The sequence below is a fragment of the Grampus griseus genome (genome assembly GCF_964374135.1).
Source record: "Grampus griseus genome assembly, chromosome: 8".
Taxonomy (NCBI): Eukaryota; Metazoa; Chordata; class Mammalia; order Artiodactyla; family Delphinidae; genus Grampus; species Grampus griseus.
In genome coordinates this window covers 70,198,029-70,220,502 of record NC_139002.1, presented here as the reverse complement: position 1 = coordinate 70,220,502, position 22,474 = coordinate 70,198,029, and the positions used below count along the sequence as shown (strand labels likewise).

At 48.7% G+C, this 22,474-nt stretch overlaps 1 protein-coding gene across 2 annotated transcripts in view; it reads right to left on the bottom strand.

The window, feature by feature from the left end:
* INSC (INSC spindle orientation adaptor protein) overlaps positions 1 to 22,474 on the bottom strand; it is a 125,677-nt gene that overhangs the window by 9,962 nt on the left and 93,241 nt on the right. For both annotated transcript variants that reach the window (XM_082660485.1, XM_082660486.1), the window contains 3 exons: positions 15,799 to 15,970; positions 11,619 to 11,797; positions 2,344 to 2,410 (listed from right to left, as the gene is read on the bottom strand). In XM_082660485.1, the coding sequence (XP_082516611.1) occupies positions 2,344 to 2,410; positions 11,619 to 11,797; positions 15,799 to 15,970 (418 nt within the window). The remainder of the gene's footprint in view (positions 1 to 2,343; positions 2,411 to 11,618; positions 11,798 to 15,798; positions 15,971 to 22,474) is intronic.

Genomic DNA, 22,474 nt, shown 5'->3' with positions numbered 1-22,474 from the left:
ACTAATTCCTCCAGGTCAAGGTTCCCATAAAGAAGCCATTTTCCAAATCCCAGCTTCGTACCTAGAGTCTGACCAAAAATAGTTTCTCATATACGACCAGGTGAGCATCATGGGGGCAAGGATTTTTGTCCACTTCCTGAATGGGTATATCCAAAGTATTCGGAATAGTGCTTAGCTCAAATATTTGGGAATGAATATCAAATGAATGAATGTGAATGTATTCATGTTAGAAGCCTTACAAATATATAAAAAACAAAGTTTCCTTTAAATGTATACCTTATAAGTCTTATCTAGAAAAAGATAAGATGCAATGAAATTGGGGCTGCCTACAAAATCCAGAATGTGTTTCCTAAGTTCTGGTCAGGCTCTGTGCCACAAAAGTTGCCTGAGAGTTGTGGGCAGTTACAGCTTAGAGACCAGGTCCCAAGGCCATGTTCCCTCCTCAACATTCTCTCCAGCTCAGCCCCAGCCCCTGAGGGAGAAGCAAAACTAGCTGAAAGGGCAACACTGATGCCACTGGATTGACAAATAAGAGCTTGGACTGCCCTGGCCTGCCTCCCAGTGTAAGGGTGACCAGTGGTCAGAGTTTCTGACTTTCCAGTATGGCCCATTCATCCAGCTCCCCACCACCAACACTCACACACAGTTTAGGGCAGGACAGAGACAAAATCACCAGGCTTCAGGACAAAGCATGTCAGAGTCCTCCTGGTGGGAGGACTTCCTTTCAAAGCATAATGAGGCTTGCCCTGTCCAGACCAAGGAGTCCTACTGTCTTGCAGTGATCCCTGGCTGAATCACCTCCACTGCTGGTCCCTCAAATCCTGACCCACTTTGCTAAATAGTTTCTTCATCAAACTCTCTTCACTTAAACCCTATGAGACGGCCACTGTTTCCTGAAAGAGCAGATACACATAGCACAGAGCTCATTCTGTGCCTGACACTCTTCTAACATGCTTTATATTAATCCCCACATCATCCCTGTGAGGTAGATATTACTATTGTTCCCATTTTGCAGATGGAAAAATGGAGGTCACAAAACTAGTAAATAACAGAGCCAGGATTCAAGCCCAGGCAATCGTTTCCAGTCTTCACAGTCTCAACCACCATGCCCTCCTTCCTCTGCTGCATTACTTTACTGCAGATGTCACGCTTTTGTCACGTTATCACTTTTGTCCAGGTGGGGTCTCCTTCTAGACTGTGTGAGATACTCTAGAACAAAGGCAAGGACTTAACTTACCTCTGTGTCCTCACTGTCCAGCACAATGCCAAGAACCTAGTAGGTCTCAATAACTTTACTGAATGAGCCCGTCAATAGCACTTTGTAAACCATAAAATCCTCCACAGATGCCAGATACTCCAATCCCAAATCCATTGGCCTATGGAGACCCACTCCCACTGACCACTTGAACTACAGGCTCTGGGTGCTGAAGGAACAGGCCATAAAAGACACCCCTTCAGCCTCTCACCCTCAGCCAGCTCAACAAAGTTTCTCATTATTAGCCCAATCACATAAAATTAACACAGAATGATGCCTTTCCATTAGTAATAGAGCAATGGGGGATGGGGAATGTGTTCGTGTTAAAACAGCGGGGCAACCAGGGAGAAGGGGCTTAACAGGGGCAGAGGCAGCTGCCTAGGCTCCCAGCACACTCCTCGTTAGCATCTCTTGGTTTCCAACTGGTTGCTAATTGCTCTCCTATTTCTCAGTCACAGGAAGCCCTCACCACTTTGTTCCCAGCTGCAAGGCAGCCAGCTGACCTGCCCTCCAGCGGAGACCTCTTAGATCAGCTTCCGGGCACCTCACCCGAACCTTGGTGACACCGTCCGCATGAGGTGGGAGGAGGGGAGCAAGAGGAAAAAGATGCTCTCAGGTGAGGCATCAAGGGATGCAGCTGCCCTGACCTGATCCCCCACCCTTCGGCTTTCCACTGTGGCCAAACCCAATATGATGAGAATGATTTAAAGTTGGAATGCATCCTTTGTAGGAATAGATTTTTACTTCTGGATCATAGTGAAATCTGTCTTCCCTTCACCACCCTGACTGAAATAGCCAATTGCCACCCTCCTACCTTGGGTTTACCTTATCTTCTTCCCCGCTTTACTTTCTGCATCTGATGTTCTCTTCTTTTGTTCCGTGTCTGCCTCCCACTAGATTGAAGCCCCGTGGAAGCAAGAAAACACTTACATATTGGCCTACTTGCCCACATAAGCACGCATTCATGTGCTCCTGCAAGTGTGGAGACCCACATGCACGAATACATAGGCCTTCACACAAACACAAAGGCACAGGGTCCCACAGAGCCACATAACCTGTACGGCGTGCACACCACTGAAAAGACATACCGTTCTCCTGAATGACGTCAGAGGCACACTGCTCTAGGACAGACATGTTTGCCAAGATGGTCACAATCTGGAAAAGAGGATTGAGAAGCTAAGAAAATGGGAACGCCTGTACTGACAGGTGAGCCAGGAGCTCTACAAAGCTTTCCCTTAGCCCGTGACTCCTTATGGTCCACCTGGCCCATCCTTCCATGGTACTTTCTTCCATCCTCATGGGCTTCTGCCACTCAGATGGGTTTCCCCAGTGACTGATGCCCATTCTTCAGCATGTGACTCTGGGATGGCCCCCAGGGGCCCCAGGACACTGCAGGTGAGAACAGGGTCACCTGAGTGAAGATGGAGCCTCATCATCTTTCTGCAGGGTCCCTTGGCCCCAGGCCCTGAAATGCATACAGAACTGGCAGATTTTTGGCTAACCCCTGCCCTGGATTGGGTTCCCTCCAATCCCAGCTTCTTGCCCTGATACGGAACCCCACCTACTTTCAACCCGAAATGAATGGAGACTAAGGTTAAGACAGAGATCATGACTAGGAAACTGAAGGCAGCATTACGCCGTAAGCTTCAGGTATTGTACGGAATCTGGTGAGAGTTCATGCTCAGCTACACTTTATAAGCCTGTGGGCTGCAAGCCTTGCTTGTCAGGCATGGCTGAAGGGCTCTGCCTGTAGGAAAGGGATGCTGACACCAGGTAAACACAGACCCTTGGTTACAACCTCGTGGGCTGAGCAGCCAACAGCCCACCCCAACCCCGCCCCCTGGCACAGTCAAGTTTGCACAGAGAACTCACAGCACAAAACTGGATTAAGGATGGGCCAGCAAGGGACCTCCTACAGACTCCAAACTGTAGAGGGTGCCAAACACCACTGGAATATGTTGGAAACGTGGCACCTGTTAACTCAGATGCCACCCATGACACTGCTCCTGACATTAAATTTAGCAAAATGAAAATCCACCCACTTCCATGGAAGTGGACAGCACTCTCAAGTGGTAATTAAAATCAATAATAAAATAAAATAATATGTTTTCCTTGGTGCAGGCCTATCTCTCTTGAAAGATTTCTTCAAAACCTGTCACATGGTATAACTGGAGGCTGTGCCAGTTAACAGTCTCCTGACACAGTTCAGGCAGCTTAGTTCTGAAACTGGATAATGAGTAGTAATGTGATGTTGACCAACAAAGCGTACAATCTAGATTTTAATGGGTTCAACATTGGCATATTACTCTGGATAATAAACGCACGTAACAAATCTCTATAGGAAGGGAAAAGTTTGCCACATTTATAGAATATCTATCTCCTCCGTTCCCCACTAAATACGTGCCTGAAAGGGATACGCCTCCTTAGGCTGCTGTGGCATCCTTATGTGTCAGCCCTTCCAGCTTGGACCTGGTAAGGGGCCTGGGTGGGCAAGTATGATGGGGTGGGTGGCCAGGGGAGGGACAGGACTTACACCAAAAGCTTCATCCTGAAGGCCACTCTGCACCACCAGATATTTTATGAGGGGAGTGACAAACTCCTATTTGCATTTTAGGAAGGTAATAGGACTGAAGGAGGGTTAGTCCTTGGAAGCTCTTTTTTCCTACCCTTTCAGGATTGTGAGTGTTTGTGGGCTGAGTGAAAGGAGTTAGAAGAAAAATACAGGTAGAAGATGCAGTCAAAAAATAGAAGCTTCCCAAGGGATTTCCCTGGTGGCCCACTGGTTAAGAATCCACCTGCCAACGCAGGTGACGCAGGCGACACGGGTTCGAGCCCTGGTCCAGGAAGATCCCACGTGCCGCGGAGCAACTAAGCCGGTGCACCACAACTACTGAGCCTGTGCTCTAGAGCCGGCGAGCCACAACTACTGAGCCCGTGTGCCACAGCTATTGAAGCCTGCATGCCTACAGAGCCCGTGCTCCACAACGAGAGGCTACCGCATTGAGAAGCCTGAGCACCGCAACGAAGAGTAGCCCCTGCTCGACACAACTAGAGAAAGCCTGCACACAGCAGCAAAGACTCAATGCAGCCAAAAATAAATAAATTTATTTAAAAAAAGAAAAAGCATCAAATATTCAATAGCATTTTGTTTAAAAAATAAAAAATAGAAGGTTCCCAAGAGGCATAAAGTGTGCAGTCTTATGAGGAAGGAGACACAAGGCCAAGCCTGTACCAAACTGCAGTTCACTTGGCCTTCTCTGGGCTGTGAGCAGTAGCAGGGGGCACAGGCTCTGTTCTCACCACTAAGGGACAGCTCCACTCCAACCATCATCAGCCTGGCCACTGAATAAAGATGATTGCTTGACATACAGAACCAAAAGAGAAGGAAGGTAGGGAGGGAGGGAGGAAGGAAAGAAGGAAAAGAAAGGCAACATAAAAAAGGAAAAGGAGGGCTTCCCTGGTGGCGCAGTGGTTGAGAGTCCGCCTGCCAATGCAGGGGACACAGGTTCGTGCCCCAGTCCGGGAAGATCCCACATGCCGCGGAGCAGCTCGGCCCGTGAGCCAAGCTGAGCTGGCCGCTGAGCCTGCGCGTCTGGAGCCTGTGCTCTGCAACGGGAGAGGCCACAACAGTGAGAGGCCCGCGTACCGGAAAAAAAAAAAAAGGAAAAGGAAACCTTTGTCTGCAGCATCAGGTTCATTACACTGCAATTATTAGCTGTGTCACAGGCACAGGTAGGTCTTTGTGTCAGACTAATTTAGATCCTGTTAATGAAAATTACTTCCTCTTTACAGAACCTGTACCCCATGTGGTTTTCTGAGGTGCAGATGAAGTATTCAATTAAGCACAATTTGAATAAATGCCAATTATGCCCTGCTTTGAGTCCCCCCTTTGAAACATCCTTGTATGTGCCCTGGTATAGACAGGAAGGCAGATCAACAATGTTTCTCTTCACAGTTAAGTCCAGGGATGAGATTTTAGGGACAACTGGTTTACCTTGTTGGCTACAAGATAGCAATGCTGTCAGTGGAGAGAGTACAGGAGCCAGACAAACAGTTTTCCCCTGCCCCAGGCTAAGTCATTCCTGTCTGATGGTTTTTAATTAAGTCCTATTCCTCCTGAGTGAGAGGCTACTGATCCCTCTGTAGTTATTAGGGGAATCAGAGGGTATCAGCCTCAAGAGAGGTTCTAGGTAAGAGGCAGTATAGCATAGTGGCTACGTGCATGGACCAACCTGTTCCAAATCTTGGCTCTGTCATTATTTTCCGTCTGATCTTGACCATGTTACTTAACCTTTCTGTGCCTTGGTTAATGAGGTATATTCGTTTTCTATTGCTGCTAAAATAAATTACCACAAACTTAGTGGCTTAAAACAACACAATTTTATCTTGCAATTCTGGGGGTCAGAAGTCCTAATTGGGTCTTATGGAGCTAAAATCAAGGTGTTGACGGAGCTGCATTCCTCCTGGTGGGTTTAGGGGAGAATCTATGTCCTTACCTTTCCCAGTTTCTAGAAGCTACTCACACTGCTTGGCTCCCAGCACCCCATTGCTCTGACCTCTGCTTCCTCAGTCACATCTTATTCTCTCTGACTCTGACCCTTCTGCCTTCCTCTTATAAGAATCCCAGTGGCTACACTGGGCCCACATGGATAATCCAGGATAATGTTCCTATACCAAGACCCTTAATCATACCTGAAAATATCCCTTTCACCATGTAAGGTAGCCTACTCACAGGTTTGGGGAGGGGGCATTATTTGGCCTACTACAAAAGATAAAAATAAGATAATAAGACTGTGATAAGTATTAAGGGACAATGTTTTGTCAAGCACCAAGATCATTTGTTAAATAAAATGAATACTATTTGGCCCCGGGGAACAGAGTCTGAAAGGACCCAGGCCTTGAAAGATTGTATCAAGTACCATCCGGTACAACACCCAGCGTCGCCAAGATGTGAGGCTGATGTGAGATCCCTCCCAAAGGGAGGCAAGGTACCAGAACAGGAGAAGCCCTTCCCAGCAGAGAACCCAACAAACTTTGTGCTCATTACTTTCTGTGGCATTTTAAAATCGTTTTTCCTCTGGCCTCCCAGAGACCTTAGGAACATTGAGGCAAATAGCAAATTGAACCAGAGTAACAGGGGAAATCCCATGTCACTGATTCAAGAAGAAATGCCCCCATGTGGTAAGAGGGAGGATGGCAAAGCCTTTGACGATAGCAGACATGCGGAGGAAAAGGTTTACTCTGTGCTTGTTCTGGGAACACCTGTCCACATACCAATCTCAGGCTCATCTCACATCCGTAACAATGGCTCAGCAGTCAGCCCTGATCACACCTGGACTCTACCTCTGTGCCTTTCCTTTGCTCTGTCATAAACTAATACTGAGGACCATACCACTTAAAAGGCAAGTGAGGAATACCCAGGATACCCAAATAGAGACGGGTGCTCTGATCTGATAGAGCTTACAATGCAGGAAACCTGACATATATTTAATGAAAAGTTACGATTGCTTTTATGCTGTGCAGTAATTAGGACAAAAAGGCCAAGAGTTCATAGAACTGAAATTAGAATTACTCTTTAACTACTGATGGAATATTGAGATTTCTACTCTCACTGTGTTAACTCTCTAAAGCTCTGGCAACCATGTCAACTGCAGCTCTGAGACCAGCCAGCAGAGGAAGTCCCACTGCTTCTCTGTCCTGCCCTCTTTCCTCCACACCACTTCCTCCATCAAAGAGCAGGAAGAATCAAGACAAGAGCAGTGGTCTGAAGGATGAAGGGCTCGGAGAGAGGGAGGGTGTGGTCTCCTTGAACACACTTTCTCCCTCGAGGCCAGCGAGGCAAGGGGGTCTGGGAGAAGGCCCAGCCCACTCCCTCCCTCTGATAGGTGTGATCAGGGCCACAGGAGCTGAGAGGGCTGGACAAGTGTGGAAACCAGGAGGGCACCTGCCTAGGCCCCGAGACAGACCCTGCTCCCACCCTCTCTGGTCCCTGGTCTTCTCACAGGCCTGGCTTTCCCTCCTCACTACCAAAGGTGCGAGACTGGAGGGCTGAGCTCTGGGTTTAGGAGAGAGAGCCACTAAGGCCATAAAAATGCCTTAGATGTAGGTCCCAAGCCGTTGGTAAACTAAACCAAAACTCTCTCCCTGGGAATTGCATCGAGTTTGAGGTGTCAGTCTCACAGTATTAGAGAGCATGTAAACACCAGACCATGTTCTCTGGGCTTAGTTTTCCCTTGGCTTTATAGGGAGAGGTTCCTGGGGCAAATCAGGACTGGGTGTTGTGATCCTGGGTTCCTCCAAGCCTCTCTGGATCGGTAGATATGCATATATAGTCATATGCAAACGAACTCCACTGCTTTAAGTGGCTTATAGTCTCTCTCTCTCTCTCTCTCTCTCTCTCTCTCTCTCTCTCTCACACACACACACACACACACACACACACGCATGCACACATACACAGTACAACCTGCAGAAACTGACACACAGATTGAAACAACACACACCGTGCATTGACTCATGCCACATTACACTCACCACCACATTAACCACATTTCCTGACCCTACCTTCCTGTCCCAATCAGATTCCTGACAGTCTCTGTCTGGACCCATCCCAATCTCTGGTTCTATCAGAGACCCCTGGCCTGTTCATTACTGAGTATCTCTTTGGTTCTAACTACTTTACGAGCATTATGCCATCTAATCATCATAATGACACAAGGAGGGAGAAAATATTAGTATCCCTATTTCACAGATGAGGGAATTGTGGCTCAGAGAGGTTAAGCAATTTGTCTAAGGTCACACAGCTAGGAAATGGAGTCAGGATTTGAACTTAGGTCTGCCTGAACCCAAAGCCTGTACTGTTTCTACCATGTCATATATGTATGTGATAGGGCTGTATAAACTATAGAGGGCTTTTGCAATGTAAGTCAAAATTGCAATCCCTGGTAACTGACATTTCTGACAAATGGACTCCTGATAATGGTATTCACAGTGAGGGCTCAGAAATGCTACAAAATCTGGACATTCTGAAATGCCAAGCAGACCATGTGTCTTCATGGGAAGTGAATATACCAGCACCGTTCACCTCTGTGAAAGCAATTAATTTCTAAAGGCCATAAAGTCATGTTCAGTGAAAGTCTCTGCTGTGGCTTAGACAGGAAAACCGCATCCCTTTCACCCTAGGTTGTCACAACTCGACAGACAGGGCAGAGATGAGCCAGCCCTTTCCCCCCACCCTATTATCACGCCTGTAGCTGGATGCCCTGGGCAGCATGACCCCTAGAAAATACCTCCTGGGGATGAAAACACAGGCCACAAAGGGCTTGTTAGGCAGGAAGTGCTTCTGGATGCCTGACCACATCCAGCTCCCCTAGATGAGCAGAGGGGCGTGGAAGAGCCCCTCTGCTTAATTTGTTGGACAGATTAAGTAGACTCAGTTTGCTGGGTTGATAGAGGGGTTCTCGCTGAGCTGTTCAAAGGGAGGCGGACAAATATAGATCCAAGACCCAGAGGCTCTGCACAGCACTGGCGTCATTGGCAGATGCATTACCGGAAGCCTCAGGGGCATTTAATCTCCTAAGTGTTTCAGGAGGCGGTAAGCACTTCAGAGTCTAATTCATCTTCTTTGTCTTCATTACTGGGAGCCCTCTGATCACCTTAATCCTCCCTCTGCCAAAGGAAAGAGCCATTTGTTTCTTTAATGGGTCTTCTCTCACTAGCTAAGTAGTTGCTCTGAGTCAGGGCTGAAGGTGAGGCCATCCTGAGGACAGAGGAGAAGAGCCTGGCTCAGCGGTGGGGTGGTGGGAAGGGCGGGGGGGCGCGGAGATAGGGGGATGACAGAGACAGGGCAGTGGGAGAGTGTGGCAGGAAAACGCCTGACTCCATTTGCATAGAGCTTGACTACATTCTCCATTCTCTCCCCACCCTGAGCCCCTCCTTCCTAGGAATCAGTGAGGTTCCAAGAGGGGGCCAGTCACTCCTCAGGATGAAAAAGGGTCTGTACATATAGAGCCATGGGATGTCTAAGCTGGAGGAGACCATCCCACTTTACAGATAAGGACACTCCCCTCTGAAGGTTCCCCATTCAGGGCTGAGTACCACACATTCAAAGGCCAATAATAATAACAGACAGTGGCTTCCATTTATTTCATAGTTTCTGTGTTCCAGGAACTGTACCAAAAGTTTGTATTAGTTTATTCAATTCTTATTTTATCTCTGTGAAGTATGTATTATTCAATTATTTCTCACAGATGAGAAAAGTGAGGCTCGGAGTGAATTGCCCAGAGTTACATGATCACGTAGTAGAGAAGCTTTAACTGCATGTCATCTGATCCCCTAACCCCTGTTCTTACTGCCTCACTACTGGATTTTGTATGAAATGACCGGAGTTGGCTACAGGAGAGGTACTTGAAAGGAAAGGGACCTAAAATCGCGTCAGGTAGGTGAGAGACCCAGCAACTGGAGGCGTCTAGCTGAAGAAGAGAAGAGGGGGAACAAGGCAGATCCTGCAGAGTGAGCCCTCCAGTCCCATGCCCCACAGCCAAGGACAGTGACTGCAAAGGGCCAGCCCCCGCCAGGCGTCAAGCAGCCAACAGCCAGCCCAGTGAGCCACCACTCCTGATCTCTTTGTACTCCATACCTTGTCTTTATGGGGCTTGTCCAACTAAGAAGTGAGAGATTGAACAGGAAAGGAAGTCTGGAACTCCATCAAGCAAGGCTTGGAAGACCAAACTGAAGATTTTGGATAATTCGCTATCTGTGCTCTTCCTTGCAACATCAAGTTTGAAAGATAATGATAGTCGTCACTTACTGAGGACTTAGCAGGGACAAAGCATTGTATCAGGTCCTTTACGTGTATTATCTCACTCGCCCTCACAAGGACACTGCAAGGTAGATGATAAAACCAACACCCAGGAGGCTGTGACTTCCCAAAGTCACCCAATTAATAAATGGCCCCAGACAAGGTTGACATTCAGTCTCTCTGACTCCATAGCTCCACTACCCCCTCTTCATTTTCAGAGATGGCAGCAGATAAGAGTCAAAGACCCAGGTCTATGTCAGGCCAGGACTCAGTGCTGGCTAGCTACTTGTCAACCAGATGATTTGGGGGATACTCTCTTGAGCCTCAATACTCTTATCTGTAAAATGCAGCAAATATTATCAGCCTCACGATATTAGTAGAACCCTCCTATGCAAATGCTTATATACTAGAAATTCTCTCTGAATGGGAGTTTCTATGGTTGGCTGCCTTTCCACAGGTGATTCTAAAGACAAGAAAGAACTGATGGAGTGCCACCCTACTTCTTCCCTTTCACGTCCTAAACAAGCATTTATAGAATTTCGCCAAGGGTGCCAGCTCTGGGCTAGAGGCCTGAAGAAATCCCGGGGAAGTATAGAACACAGACCATGCCCTCAGGGGGATAAACATGAAATAACTGGGAAGGAAGAAATATCATTGGAAAAGTCAACACTGCATTGTGAGGTGTGGCCTCCAAGAAAAGGGTGATCCCGGGGAGCTGGGGCCGTCTGGGAAGGCTTTCCCGGAGTTGCTGGGGTAGGAGCTGGCACGTGAAGCTGGGGCAGCTTTGACTGGACGATGAGGCTGGACGAAAGGTGGAGCTGGGGAGCTGGGTTACAGACAGGGATGAGCTGGGTTGGAGGCTCATCTAACACAGAGTTCAGGCACCTGGTTGAATTTACAGAGAACTAAAACCCACCAATCCACTGCCCCCACCTCTGGAAGAGAAACAGGAGGCTGAGTACAGCAGAGGTGGGACAGGATGGAATTCCATAACCTCAGAGCTCAAAGGCCATTGAAAACCCCCTCATTCAATGTTTTCAAACACATTTAGTAGTAAAATCCTTTTTCCCCAAACAAGACTTTACATGGAGCTCAAATATACAGAAAAAAAAAAAAAAATTGAGACTGATATAGGGGTTGAGGCCCAGAAGCAAGGCTGTGCTCCAAGACCCTGTTTCACAGAGGCAGAGAAAGGAAGAAACTCGCTGCAGGTAAAGTGTCAGACAGGCAGGTGCCCACACGGCTGGATACAGACCTTTGGAGGAGGTCCAGGGATCTTCCCATGGTACCTCTCTGCGTCTTAGGATGGACAGGTCTGGATGGAGATGGAGGAAGTCTCTCTAGTGGTTGGGATGGGAGAAGAGGGTGGGAATGGGCTTGTGGAGGTGCTCCAAGGGCAACAAGGCATGTCGAAAACATATTCCTTTACCTTCCCCCAGATTGCTACTAACAGGACCGACAGTGAGCTGCAGCCATGCTGCCCCCCAGAACCTAAGCCCTGGCCTCCTGCCCTCTGACTTCACGCTTACAGGTTCTGGGCCTGGTTCCCCATGAGCTGCTCACCTGGTCCCGGGTGTAAGGCGTGTCTACTCTCTGCTTGTCGCTGCAGGCCTCCAAGAGGACACGGATGGCCTTCAGCTGCAGGAGCATCTCACAGGCCATCGTGTCAAAGAAGGTGATGTTGGCAAGGGCCGCAGAGGCCAGCAGGAAGACTTCCCCAGACGAGGCCTCTTGGCACAGTTCTGGATGGTGAAGAGAAAGAAAACAGCTTCACTGCCGAGCGCTTTCATATCAGTTACCTCATTTGGTTTCCACAATAGCTCTGGGAGAAAATGTGGGCAGGTGTTATAATTCCCATTGTACAGATGAAGAAAGTAGTTACTGGAGAGGCAGATGTATCTTCCTACATATGTAGCAGGGGTGGCATTTGAAACCTTATGTGTGCTTCCTAATCACTCCATCCAACAGGTATTTACTGAGTGAACACTATGTACCCGGCACCCTGGTGTTTTGGAATGGGCTGGTGAACAAAACAAAAGGTCAGGTCTTTGCTCCTGTTAAGCTTACATCCTACTAGCGGGCAAGACAAAATGAATTTTTAAAAAGCTAATATAAATAACTGCAAACTGATAAATGTGAAGGAGGAAATAAACAAGTGCTAAGACGGAGAATAACTAGAGGCCCGTTGGGTGCGTAAGGAAGTTCTCCCTAAGAAAGTGACTTTACTGCTGAGACCTGAGGGGAAAAAAATGAAGCAGTCATGAGAACATTGTGAGGAACAGCATGCTCCAAGCCAAAGGAACAGAATGTACAAAGGCCCTGGTCAGGAAAGAGCTCCTAGTCTATGTGTGTGTCTCCAGCAGCGTACACTAGACCTGCTGAATTTGCCTTGAAGAGGTTGAAGTTAAAACATAAAAACACTACCTCTCCAGCTGCCATCAGCAAAGTTTCAGGATTTCCTTTTGGTCCCAGGAACAGGGTCACCTGGCTGCAGAAGAGTCCTACACCAAGCCTCTGAATGTCAGGCTCTTTCTCTCTGATCCTCGTGGCCATAACCCAATCCTAACCGTATCCCCCCACTTACCATCTGTAACTGTACTGAGGGTCTTTAAGGAGGAGAGGACCACCCCCAAACCCTGCATCCCTTCCCCACCTAATACATTCCCCCATGGGCTCCACATGACCTAGAATGGACTCCTGCCTTGGAGGAGGCATAAAAGGATCCATGGTGCTGCCCACCCAACCCAATGGACTTGACTTCTGACCCTCAGCTCCAACTTGACCGCTAATCAAGGTGCTTCCTGGGTCCAGGTCCCTCCTACTGACAGCACCTCTATGAAAATACAGGAAGAGAAGCCATGCTCCAAGAAAACAGCCACAAGAGAGAAAGAAAGCTTTAGGGGCAGAGTTGAGCTGTGTTCTATCCTGATCTCTAGTTCTTGCTTCCAAAGAGTCTACTTCTAGGTTCTGGCATTAAACCTGGCAGCTCTTGGCACCTTCCAGTGCATGCAGTTTCTGGTTCCTGCCTTTATAGGGACAGAAAATAGCATTAGTTGAACCCCTGTAGTGTGTCTTACACAGTGCCATTAATTTCTGAGCACGCTTAGAGCAGAAAGTGGTCACCTTCATTTAGATGTAGAAGCTGAGACTCAGAGAAGCTGGTAGTAGCAGAAGCAGAAGCTGTACATTCTTGACCTCACTAACTCATTCCATCCTCACGACAACCCAATTTTTTATCACAGTTTTATTGGTGAAGGAACAGAGGATTCAAATGTTAAATGATTTTCCCAAAATTGTGGAACTGAGGAACGATGGTAATTTGGGAGGGAGGGGGCTGGAATCAAACTGCTTGACCCCAAAGTCCCCACTCTTTCTACATTCCAGGCTGCCTCTTGTCTCTAGGCCTCTTTGCCTCATTCCCAGTGATGCTTCTGTAGATCTAGTTTCATTTCTATCAGGAGGGCAATGCCTGCTTCTGGGCAATGCTGCTCCCCACAGCCCAGGTATGACTATTAAAATACTTAGCATCTTGATCTAGCCACCCTGGGCTGGGGCAGCACATTAGCCAAGGAATTAAGAACTCTGATTTCCCCTTTCCAATGACTGCTTTATCCTCTGATTTGGGGGGAACCACTAGGGTCAGCCCTTCCACGCCATCTCCCTACGTCCAGGGTTTGAGGTAGGACCATACAACTCACAGCCCAATTTGTTGCAAGATTTCTTCTAGGTCCGAACACCCACCCTCATTCTTATGAGTCACCATTGCTGCCAACGCAGCAATTATTAACACAACCACCTAAGTGCCTTTTAATTTTAATGCACATTTATTTGAACTGCAGGCTGAATCACCTGGGATGTGTTAGGAAGACTAAATTGAGGATTCCAGTGACTCATTTATAAATGTTTCCAGGGAATGGCAAGAAATTGGAGGACTATTTCCCACCAAAGAACAGAGCCCTGGCTACCTGCCCAGAAGATAAATCCCATCTGCTGAGTCTCAGAAAAGACTCCACCACGCATCTTCATTAGGGTGAAATAAATAGGGAGACTCCTCTTCTCCAGGGAGAAATCCAGCCAGGGCAAAGTAAAATGGACATATGGCAATAATGAAAGGTTGTTTGGAATATATATGTTTTGATTTAGTATTTGCTATTATTTATAAACGGGGAGGTTTTCCATAAAACTTAGGATTTTTGTCTTTTTTTTAAATTGGCCTTTCCTACATGGCAACAATGAACTGGAATTTATCAGTGATTGCCCCTCTTTAGTCACTGCACATGCTTTAAATTTCAATACAGGACTCAAATCTCCTTATTTTCTTCTTCCTTCTGACCTCTTCACCTCATTTATGTTTCCTGCCTAGCTCTGGCATATGACCGAGTACCACACCGCTGGCGTAAGTGAATCCTAACACTGTTATGTGGCCTTGAGAAAGTTCCTCAACCCCTCTGGGCCTAGGTTTCTTCTCTTATAGGGTGGGCATTAAACTTGATGGCCTCTTGCGTTCCTTCCAGCCAAGACTTTGAACAATTGGCTTCTGCATTTTCTCAAATTTGAATCAATGTAGATGTTGACAAGTTGATTTCTCCCAGCCTGGCCTGTGGATTGCCACGACCACAGTAACTAGAGTCAGCCATGAAAAATCAACTTAACTGATGCTTCCTGCGTGCAAAGTACTTGCAGATCTGAAAATTCTAGAGCTAGAAGGAACCTTGAGAGAAACAGGTCCTGACCCCTTGTTTCATATAATAGGAAAATTGTAAAGTGAGCTCTGCAATGTGACAGGGCAAAATCTTGCACAGCCTGCACAGGGCTGCCAGTCAAGAGCTTTCTGTTGGCTGGATTTATCAAAGACAGAAATCCAAGTCCAAGTGTTCTGACTCCAAGTTCACTGTTCTGTGCTGCTCCTAAATTTGTGCTATTCCAGATATTGCCAACCCTGCTTTGGTAACTCCGAGCACGAACCCTAAATTTTCTGATGAGATCAATTTTCATTCAGTTTCAATGAGATAAAGATAGAGAGAAAAGTGACAGAGAAAGGGATCGAAGTAGAAACCCAGAGCATTACCAGAACTTATCAAAGAAAGGATGTAGTTTGCAAAACAAGTTTCCTGAGGATTGTCATCCAGGTGAGTCCTCCTAGCTCCTGCGTGTTTGCAGGAAGATTGCATTCTAGATGTGGGGCTCTGATTCTCCTGCCAGGAGCACACAGGTCTGAACAGGGGACCCTAGAAGAGTCAAAGTTCTCAGGGCCCCAGGAAATGAGGCCAGTGGTGGGACTGAAAGCAGCAGGTGGTGGGGAAAAGCTGCTCTCTGAGAAGCTGCTCGCCCCCAGTCATTGCTGCCACATTCGCTGGGTACCGGGTACCATAGACTGAGATTTCAGGAACAAAGCCCATCAGAATCTCTCTGGATAAGGATCTGAACCTCAACATTTGAGGCCCCACTCTTCCCTGGGGCTTGTCCTGTTCTATTTGAAAGGCCAATTAATCTCAATCTGAACTCAATTCAAGGAGCTTCTTGGACGGCTGCAAACATTTTAATAGAAGACTTGACAACAGAGCTCTTTAAGGCCTGACTCTGATACTTCAATGGTGGGATTTCAGCTAGTGTGATCTCTGTGCAGGAGATATGTGGGTGCGGTGAGGGGTGGGTGGACAGGGAGACCTTCCTGTCCTTCCTAAAGACAACTGTGACAAGGTCCTCCTCACCCAACAGTACCCTCCAGCCCCGGATGACTCACTAACGAGAGCTGTCACGATCTCCTCCATGCTCTCCAGGAAGCTGCTGAGGTGCTGGGTGAAGGGCAGGTGTGGGGAGGTGACTTGGGCGACCACAGCCGCAGCCTCAGCCCGCGTGGCTTCTGAGTGGCTGTCGTCAGTCAGGATGTCGGCCAAGCACAGAACGCCATCCACCTGCCGATGGAGAGAGGGCACAGCCCTGTGCATCCTGGGAGAGCACATGCTCAAGATAATAATGAGAGAGACTCACAGTCCAGCCTGGACCCCAGTGACTCTGGGGGCTTATCCTTTGGCTCCAAAGAGATCATTGACTTCCCACGGCATCTTAGACAGTGGACATCAGCAGGTGTCCAGGGGCTAGGCCAGGGCATCCACCAGAGCGAATTGTAGTAGAAAGAACAATCTCTTAGAAATCTCACATCCCTGAGTTCACATCCTAGCTCCCTCTCGCTTGGTCACTCAGCCTCTCTGAGATTGTTTTCTCATCCACCAACAAGGTGTGAGGAGTTAAAGAGATGAGGCAGGTGATGCTGGATCCAGAAGCGATGCTTAACAATGTTGGCCCCCTCCTCCCCTCCTTGGGTCGGCAGCAGGCTGAGCTCATCAGCATCTTTCCTCCCGCATCTTGTCCTCCACCACCTTCCCCCCGTAGAGAGAGGGCTGCTCCCCTGGAGGCCTTGTTCTCTCTGCCCCACCAGAGAGAAACAGACCTGGGCAGAGTGGAACCTGAATGCCAGATAAAGACTGCAGCTTTCAGTTCTGCTCCAGTCGGACCTGCTCTTGGCATAGTAACTTCTGCTTACTGAGTGCTTGCTATAGGCCAGCTACACTGTGCATGTGTTACTACACCATCAGTCCTCATAACAGCCTTCTGAGGGCAGTGCTGTTGTATACAGCGTATGTGTTATTATACCATTCATCCTTTTAATAACCTTCTGAGGTCAGTGTTATTATTATCTTCAATTTACAGCTGAAGAAACTGAGACACAGAAAGGTTCATTGACTTACACAAGATGGCAGACTTTAAAAGCAGTTGGTCTGGGATTTGAACCACAATGGTCTAGCCTCAAAGCCCATGGTTTTGAAGAGGCATCACACTGCCTTCTAAGACGTGACACCTGAACTCAGACCCCAGCCTCCAGCAAAGGTGAGCAGGTGAGATTTGTTTAGAGAAAAGGCAGTAACTTGCTAAGGTTAGCTCAGCAGTGCCCCTGCAGCCCTCCGACGGCCCAGGACACCCGCCTGCCTGCAGACCCTGCCACCAAGGGCCAAGGAGACCTTCCCTTGTAAGGGGTCGGCGTGGGGAGGGGCGAGGCAGGGAAAGAGCTGGGGTGAGGTGAGGTGGGGAGGGGCCTGCGCTGCTGCCCTACACCTGCCGAGGGCCGGCCTCCTGTCCCTGCTCCCTTACTTCCTGCCACTCAGCTTCGGCTGCTCTCCAGAGGCTGCATTTTGTTTGACTAATTACCCCCACCATGTTCTGGGCCTCCCTTAAATGCTCTTGGGAGTCTTAGGTCCATTAATTTTGAAAGCGTTTGGCAATCTCAGACTCAAAAGAGACAAATGTGGAAACAGGAGCCCGAGGAACTGTCCGCAATAAAACTCACCTGGATGTGCTTAATAAAAGAGCAAACAGGAGGCAGCAGCCCCTGCAGGACTGGGCTCGTGCCAGGTGTTTGACTAACAGGCCTCACCTGGGCCCAGGGAAGGACACGGGGGCTACTCTGGGCCTAGAAACAGGGAGCACCCCTCTTACTGCCAACCTAAGACGCCTCTGAGGCTTATCCGGTTCGTCCCCTTCCTCCTTCCAGCACCATCCAAGGCAGTAGCTAGGGAGCAACAGGGTCTCTAGTGGGGGAATGTCTCAGCCAATCCTATTCCCTAATCTCATCTTGGATGCAGACGGAGTTGCATCTCAGACCCAGTTGGGAACGGTGGTCAGACCCAAACCTAATCCCCAACGTCTGCTGGGAGATGGGCCAATCTGAATGCACCAGAGAGGCCAAGAGGTGGATGGTCCCGGAGGGTCTGTGCCCCCCAGGCCCTGCACACTAGGCATGCTTCCCAGCCCAGACTGCCACTCAGCAAACTCACTGAGCACAATCTTCCTGGGCACAGGCTGAGTGCCAGGCTTTGCGCTGGAGCAGTGGGGCAGGGACAAGTGACCCATCCTCACATGACTATTGGACACTGTGACTTCTGGTGAGGATGCTCCGTGGGAGACCTCCTGGAAGCCACTCTGACTTAGTGCCCACACCCCAGCTCGGGGAGGGTGGCCCTCCTCGGAGCTCATGTCCAGGCACATCTACTCTCATAACAGAATTTATCACACTGGATGGCCATGTTTCTCCAAGTGGCATCTGTGGATGACACCAAATTCACTAAGAGTTTCTTCAAAACACATTCCTGGGCCTCACCCAGACCTATTCAACCAGGCTCTCTGGCGAGGCCTGGAATCTGGTTTTTAACAAGGTCTGAAGCCGACTTTATATACCAGCAATTTGGAGAAGCACCCTGGGATGTGATTCTCCACTTCCTTTTCTGTCTGGCTGTCTCTGACATCTTCCTGGAAGCTCTGCAAGCCTGGGGACCACAGCTTGTGCACCCGTGACTTCTCCAGGGCTTGCACATAGTAGGCTTTCAATAAAGGGGAAAAAATGCAAGAGAGAAAATGGGACCTAGGTGTGTCCTAAGTGAGGACACACTTTAGACGAGTGAAGGTAAAGAAATGGCATTGCAGGTGGAGGGGATATCGTAAGCAAAGCCCACTATAGGAAGGGGCAGCTTTGGAGAACAGCCAGCTTGGGAACATGGACCCCAGGAAAGTGACCCTGGATTGTCATGTGGACCAACTGTCCAGGCCTCTGGCTCTGATGTCACTGACCGGCCACTTGGCCTCCTGCTAGCAAGCTGCCACCAGCCCAGATTGATCTCCGTATCCATCACCGTCTCAGCAACTCCAACCCAGTCCAGATTTTCAAGCAGAAGCCCCTGAGGGGCCCTCCACCACAGGGCTCTGGGCCTCCCAGTGCCTGAACCAATGCCTGCAGTGTCAGAATATGCACAGGCTCTGGAGTCACACCTACCTGGGTCTGAATCCTGCTGCCATATCTTACTAGCCAGACAATTTTTGGTACCTACTTTGAGCCTTTATATATAATGGGAAGAAAACTACCAACCCCAGAGGCTGCTGCAATCTGGAATTGTTAACTAAGAGAATGCAGGTACAGTGCTTGCCACATGGTGGTACCATCACGCCACCTTATCCCCCCCTGGCGGTTGCAGTCATCTCTCCTAGACTTGGGGCCCTGAATCCTAGCTCACCTCACTTTGCCTGCCCCAGCTGAGGTCTCCCAACTGGGCTTCTCTCCAGGGCTCCTTTCTGCAGCTTCTCTGGACCTGAGACCCCATGGAGAACCTCAGCCCTGTAGGTTGGGGCCCACAAGTTTACCCGCTTGCTTGGACGACTTTGGGTCATGCAGCCCAGAACTAGAACTTCTAAAAGGTCAGTGACTCCTCTTTTAATACCTGACCAGGAACAATAAGATTAATAATTACAATTCCTGAGAAGGGAACAGAGAGAAAAAGTGCTACCCATGCATCTCTAATGTTCAACAAACAGTAACTGAGCCCCTTATGGTGAGAGATGCTAAACTAGGCAGACTGATACAGAGATGAATCAAGAATAAAATAAGAGACAGAGAAAGACAGACACATAGAGAAACCAAAGGTGGGGGGTGGAGGGAGAGATCATATGCTTAAAAGGATTGGGGAACTTGACTGGTACAAAACCCAGCCTGTCCATTCCTCTCTTATTTGACCTTTCTGAATCATCTCCCCCTGCTGAGAACTCTCTCTATCTAGGCCTCTCTCCTTCCTGGGCCTCCGCAATACCCACTTTTGGGCTCACATCCTCCTAGCTAACTGCTTCTTTTTTTTTTTTTTTTTTTTTTTTTTTTTTTGCGGTACGCGGGCCTCTCACTGTTGTGACCTCTCCCGTTGTGGAGCACAGGTTCCGGACGCGCAGGCTCAGTGGCCATGGCTCACGGGCTCAGCCGCTCCGTGGCATGCGGGATCTTCCCGGACCGGGGCACGAACCCGTGTCCCCTGCATCGGCAGGCGGACTCTCAACCACTGCGCCACCAGGGAAGCCCCGCTGTTTCTTAGCCACAGGTTTTGCCATCAGCCCACTTTGTACCACCTCAGTCAATAGCACCCAAACCCAAGTGGCCTCAATGACTCACTATGATGACCCCCTAGCCCTCCAGCCCTGACCTCCTTTCCCAAGATCCACATCTACATTTCCAGCCTGCTACTAGGTCTCTTGATGTTCAGTTCTAAAACGAATTTTCTGGGACATTTCACAGGCATCTCAAGTTCAGTTCACTTTCGGCTGAACTGCTCATCTTCCCCGCCTTCCCTCCTCGCTCCCTCTCAGACCCAGGTGAGAAGCCACCTCCTCTGTGAACATGCACCTTCCTCCCCCAGACAGAGGGTCTCTGTTCTCCCAGCTGCCACACCACTCTGGTGTGCCCACAACTAGAGCACTTATCGTGCTGGATCATCCTCCCCAGCTTACATGCCCATCCCTGCACTAGATCTGAGCTGCTCAGAGCAGCTCCTGTACTGAATCTTCTCTGGTCTCTAGTACCCAGCTGAGGCCTGACACACAGTGGTTAACTTGTGAAGTGTGGGCTGAATGATGAGGAAACAGAGGCACAGGGTGGGGAAGAGACTGCCCAGGCCACGAAGCAAGGTAACGCCAGGGCCGGGACTCCCATCCTGGTCTCCCCGCTCCTGGCCCTGTGGCCCCTCTGTGGGGCCTTTGGTGAGGCAACGTAGGTGAGAAGCTGGTGAGAGGGCCAGGTCAGTGAGGGCCGCTCAGCTCAGCTCCAGTGAGGGCCTGGGAGAAGCCCAGCCTGAGCCAGCTTCCTCCAACCCTGATCCCACTTCCTCCAACCCTGATCCCATTTCTGGAAAGTCTCCATCCCCAAACACCCACTTCCCATCCTCAGTCATAAACTTAATGATGCCAAGAGAACAATCTAATCAAAGCACTTTCACATCCCTAAAGAAATTGCTGCTGGAAGCACTTAGAGGTAATTAGCTTTTACCTAGCGTGGAATGGGCCTGGGCAGAGGACAAGCTTTCCTCATGGGAGGGTGCTCACGTGTTGGAGAGGATGGTCCGGCCTGGTCACTACCTGGGCTATAGGACTGATGCAACAGGAATCTGCTACAGAGGGAATGGGTGGGCTCGGAGAGTCTTACTGGGCAATGGGAGAAGGAGTGTGGAAACCACGCAGTTGAGGAATCCAAGTGTACTGTAAACATCACGTCCAATTTATGAGCAATGTCCTCCTGCCGGTTTTTGGAAAAGCATCAGTGGTGGCTTTGATGTGAATATCAAAGGGACACTGGCTAGTATACAAAGGCCCATCATATATCAGTGGTGCTGGTCTGCTCCTTCCTAATTCCTTTTTGCATGTTTACTTTTTAGGGAAAGGCAGAGGAGTTGATTGTTGTAACAGATAAACAGATTCATGCAAATGCAGTGATAACTCAGGCTCAGTGGGGGAGCATGAGCTAAAGACCCCCCACATTTCCTCCTTCACCTTTCTGTCCACTTGGACACCAAAAGCCTGAAGAAAAAAATAGAAGACAAGTGGGAACCACAAAGCAGTTGCAATCCTGCTCATGGATGGATCTGTCTGCCCAGAGTACAGCCGAAGGGAAAATTCAGGCACAGAGAGTGAAACAGGGTCGTGCCCAGGGAAGCAAAGACAAGTGTGGGCCAAGGGACAGGGCAAAACATTCGGTGGAATAAAGGAACCTACGAGCCAGAAACAGGATCTGATGAGGGCAAGGTTCAGGACAAATTCTGTGAACAATGTAAGGGGTTAAAGGCTCACTTTATAAAATGACGTATTTGTTCTAAGGAGTGGTGGTAGAGCTGGGAGCCCAGTAGAAAGCCACAGAAGGTGAAATGGGCCTTCAGGAGGATAACACTATCTTCCTCCCAAATGAACGCATCCAGACCCCACTCAACTTCTTTTGCTTTTCCAAACAAGAATCTTTGATTAAAAGCCAAATGTCAAAATAGACAAAAACAAATATGAATATGTAATAGGGAATGGAACAATGGATGGAAAGGATTATATAACCAGCTTGGCAGCAAAGTCAGTGAGGTGAGTTATTGAGGTGGAAAGAAATCAAGAATTAAATCACTTAAGAATATAAATGGAAAATAATTTCCCTGTCAAGCAAGTGATTTTCCTTAAAGCAGATTGTCGAAAAGATGCTCTGGAGGCATTGGGTAGTGGAAGGAGTGGAGTTTGTGAGAAGGTATCAAAAGGTCACTAGGAAAAAGTTCATTTCCCTTTGGGTGAGGGTCACTAGGCATCTGCTGATGTGAAAGTACCAAGTTTTCAGCAAAGCGCTACTGGCACAGCTGGGGATCTGAACTGTGCCAATGGGCTTCTAGACCAGTGGTTATTTGCCTGGTTCTCAGATGATTAGAATCATATGGGGAAGTTTTAAAATACTAATGCCTGGGCTTCACCACCAGAAATTCTGATGTAATTGGTCTTGGGTGGAGTCTTGGCATCAGTATTTTTAAAGACTCCTCAAGTGACTCTAATGGAGATCCTGGGTTAAGCACCTCTCTTCTAGAGGTAGCTGT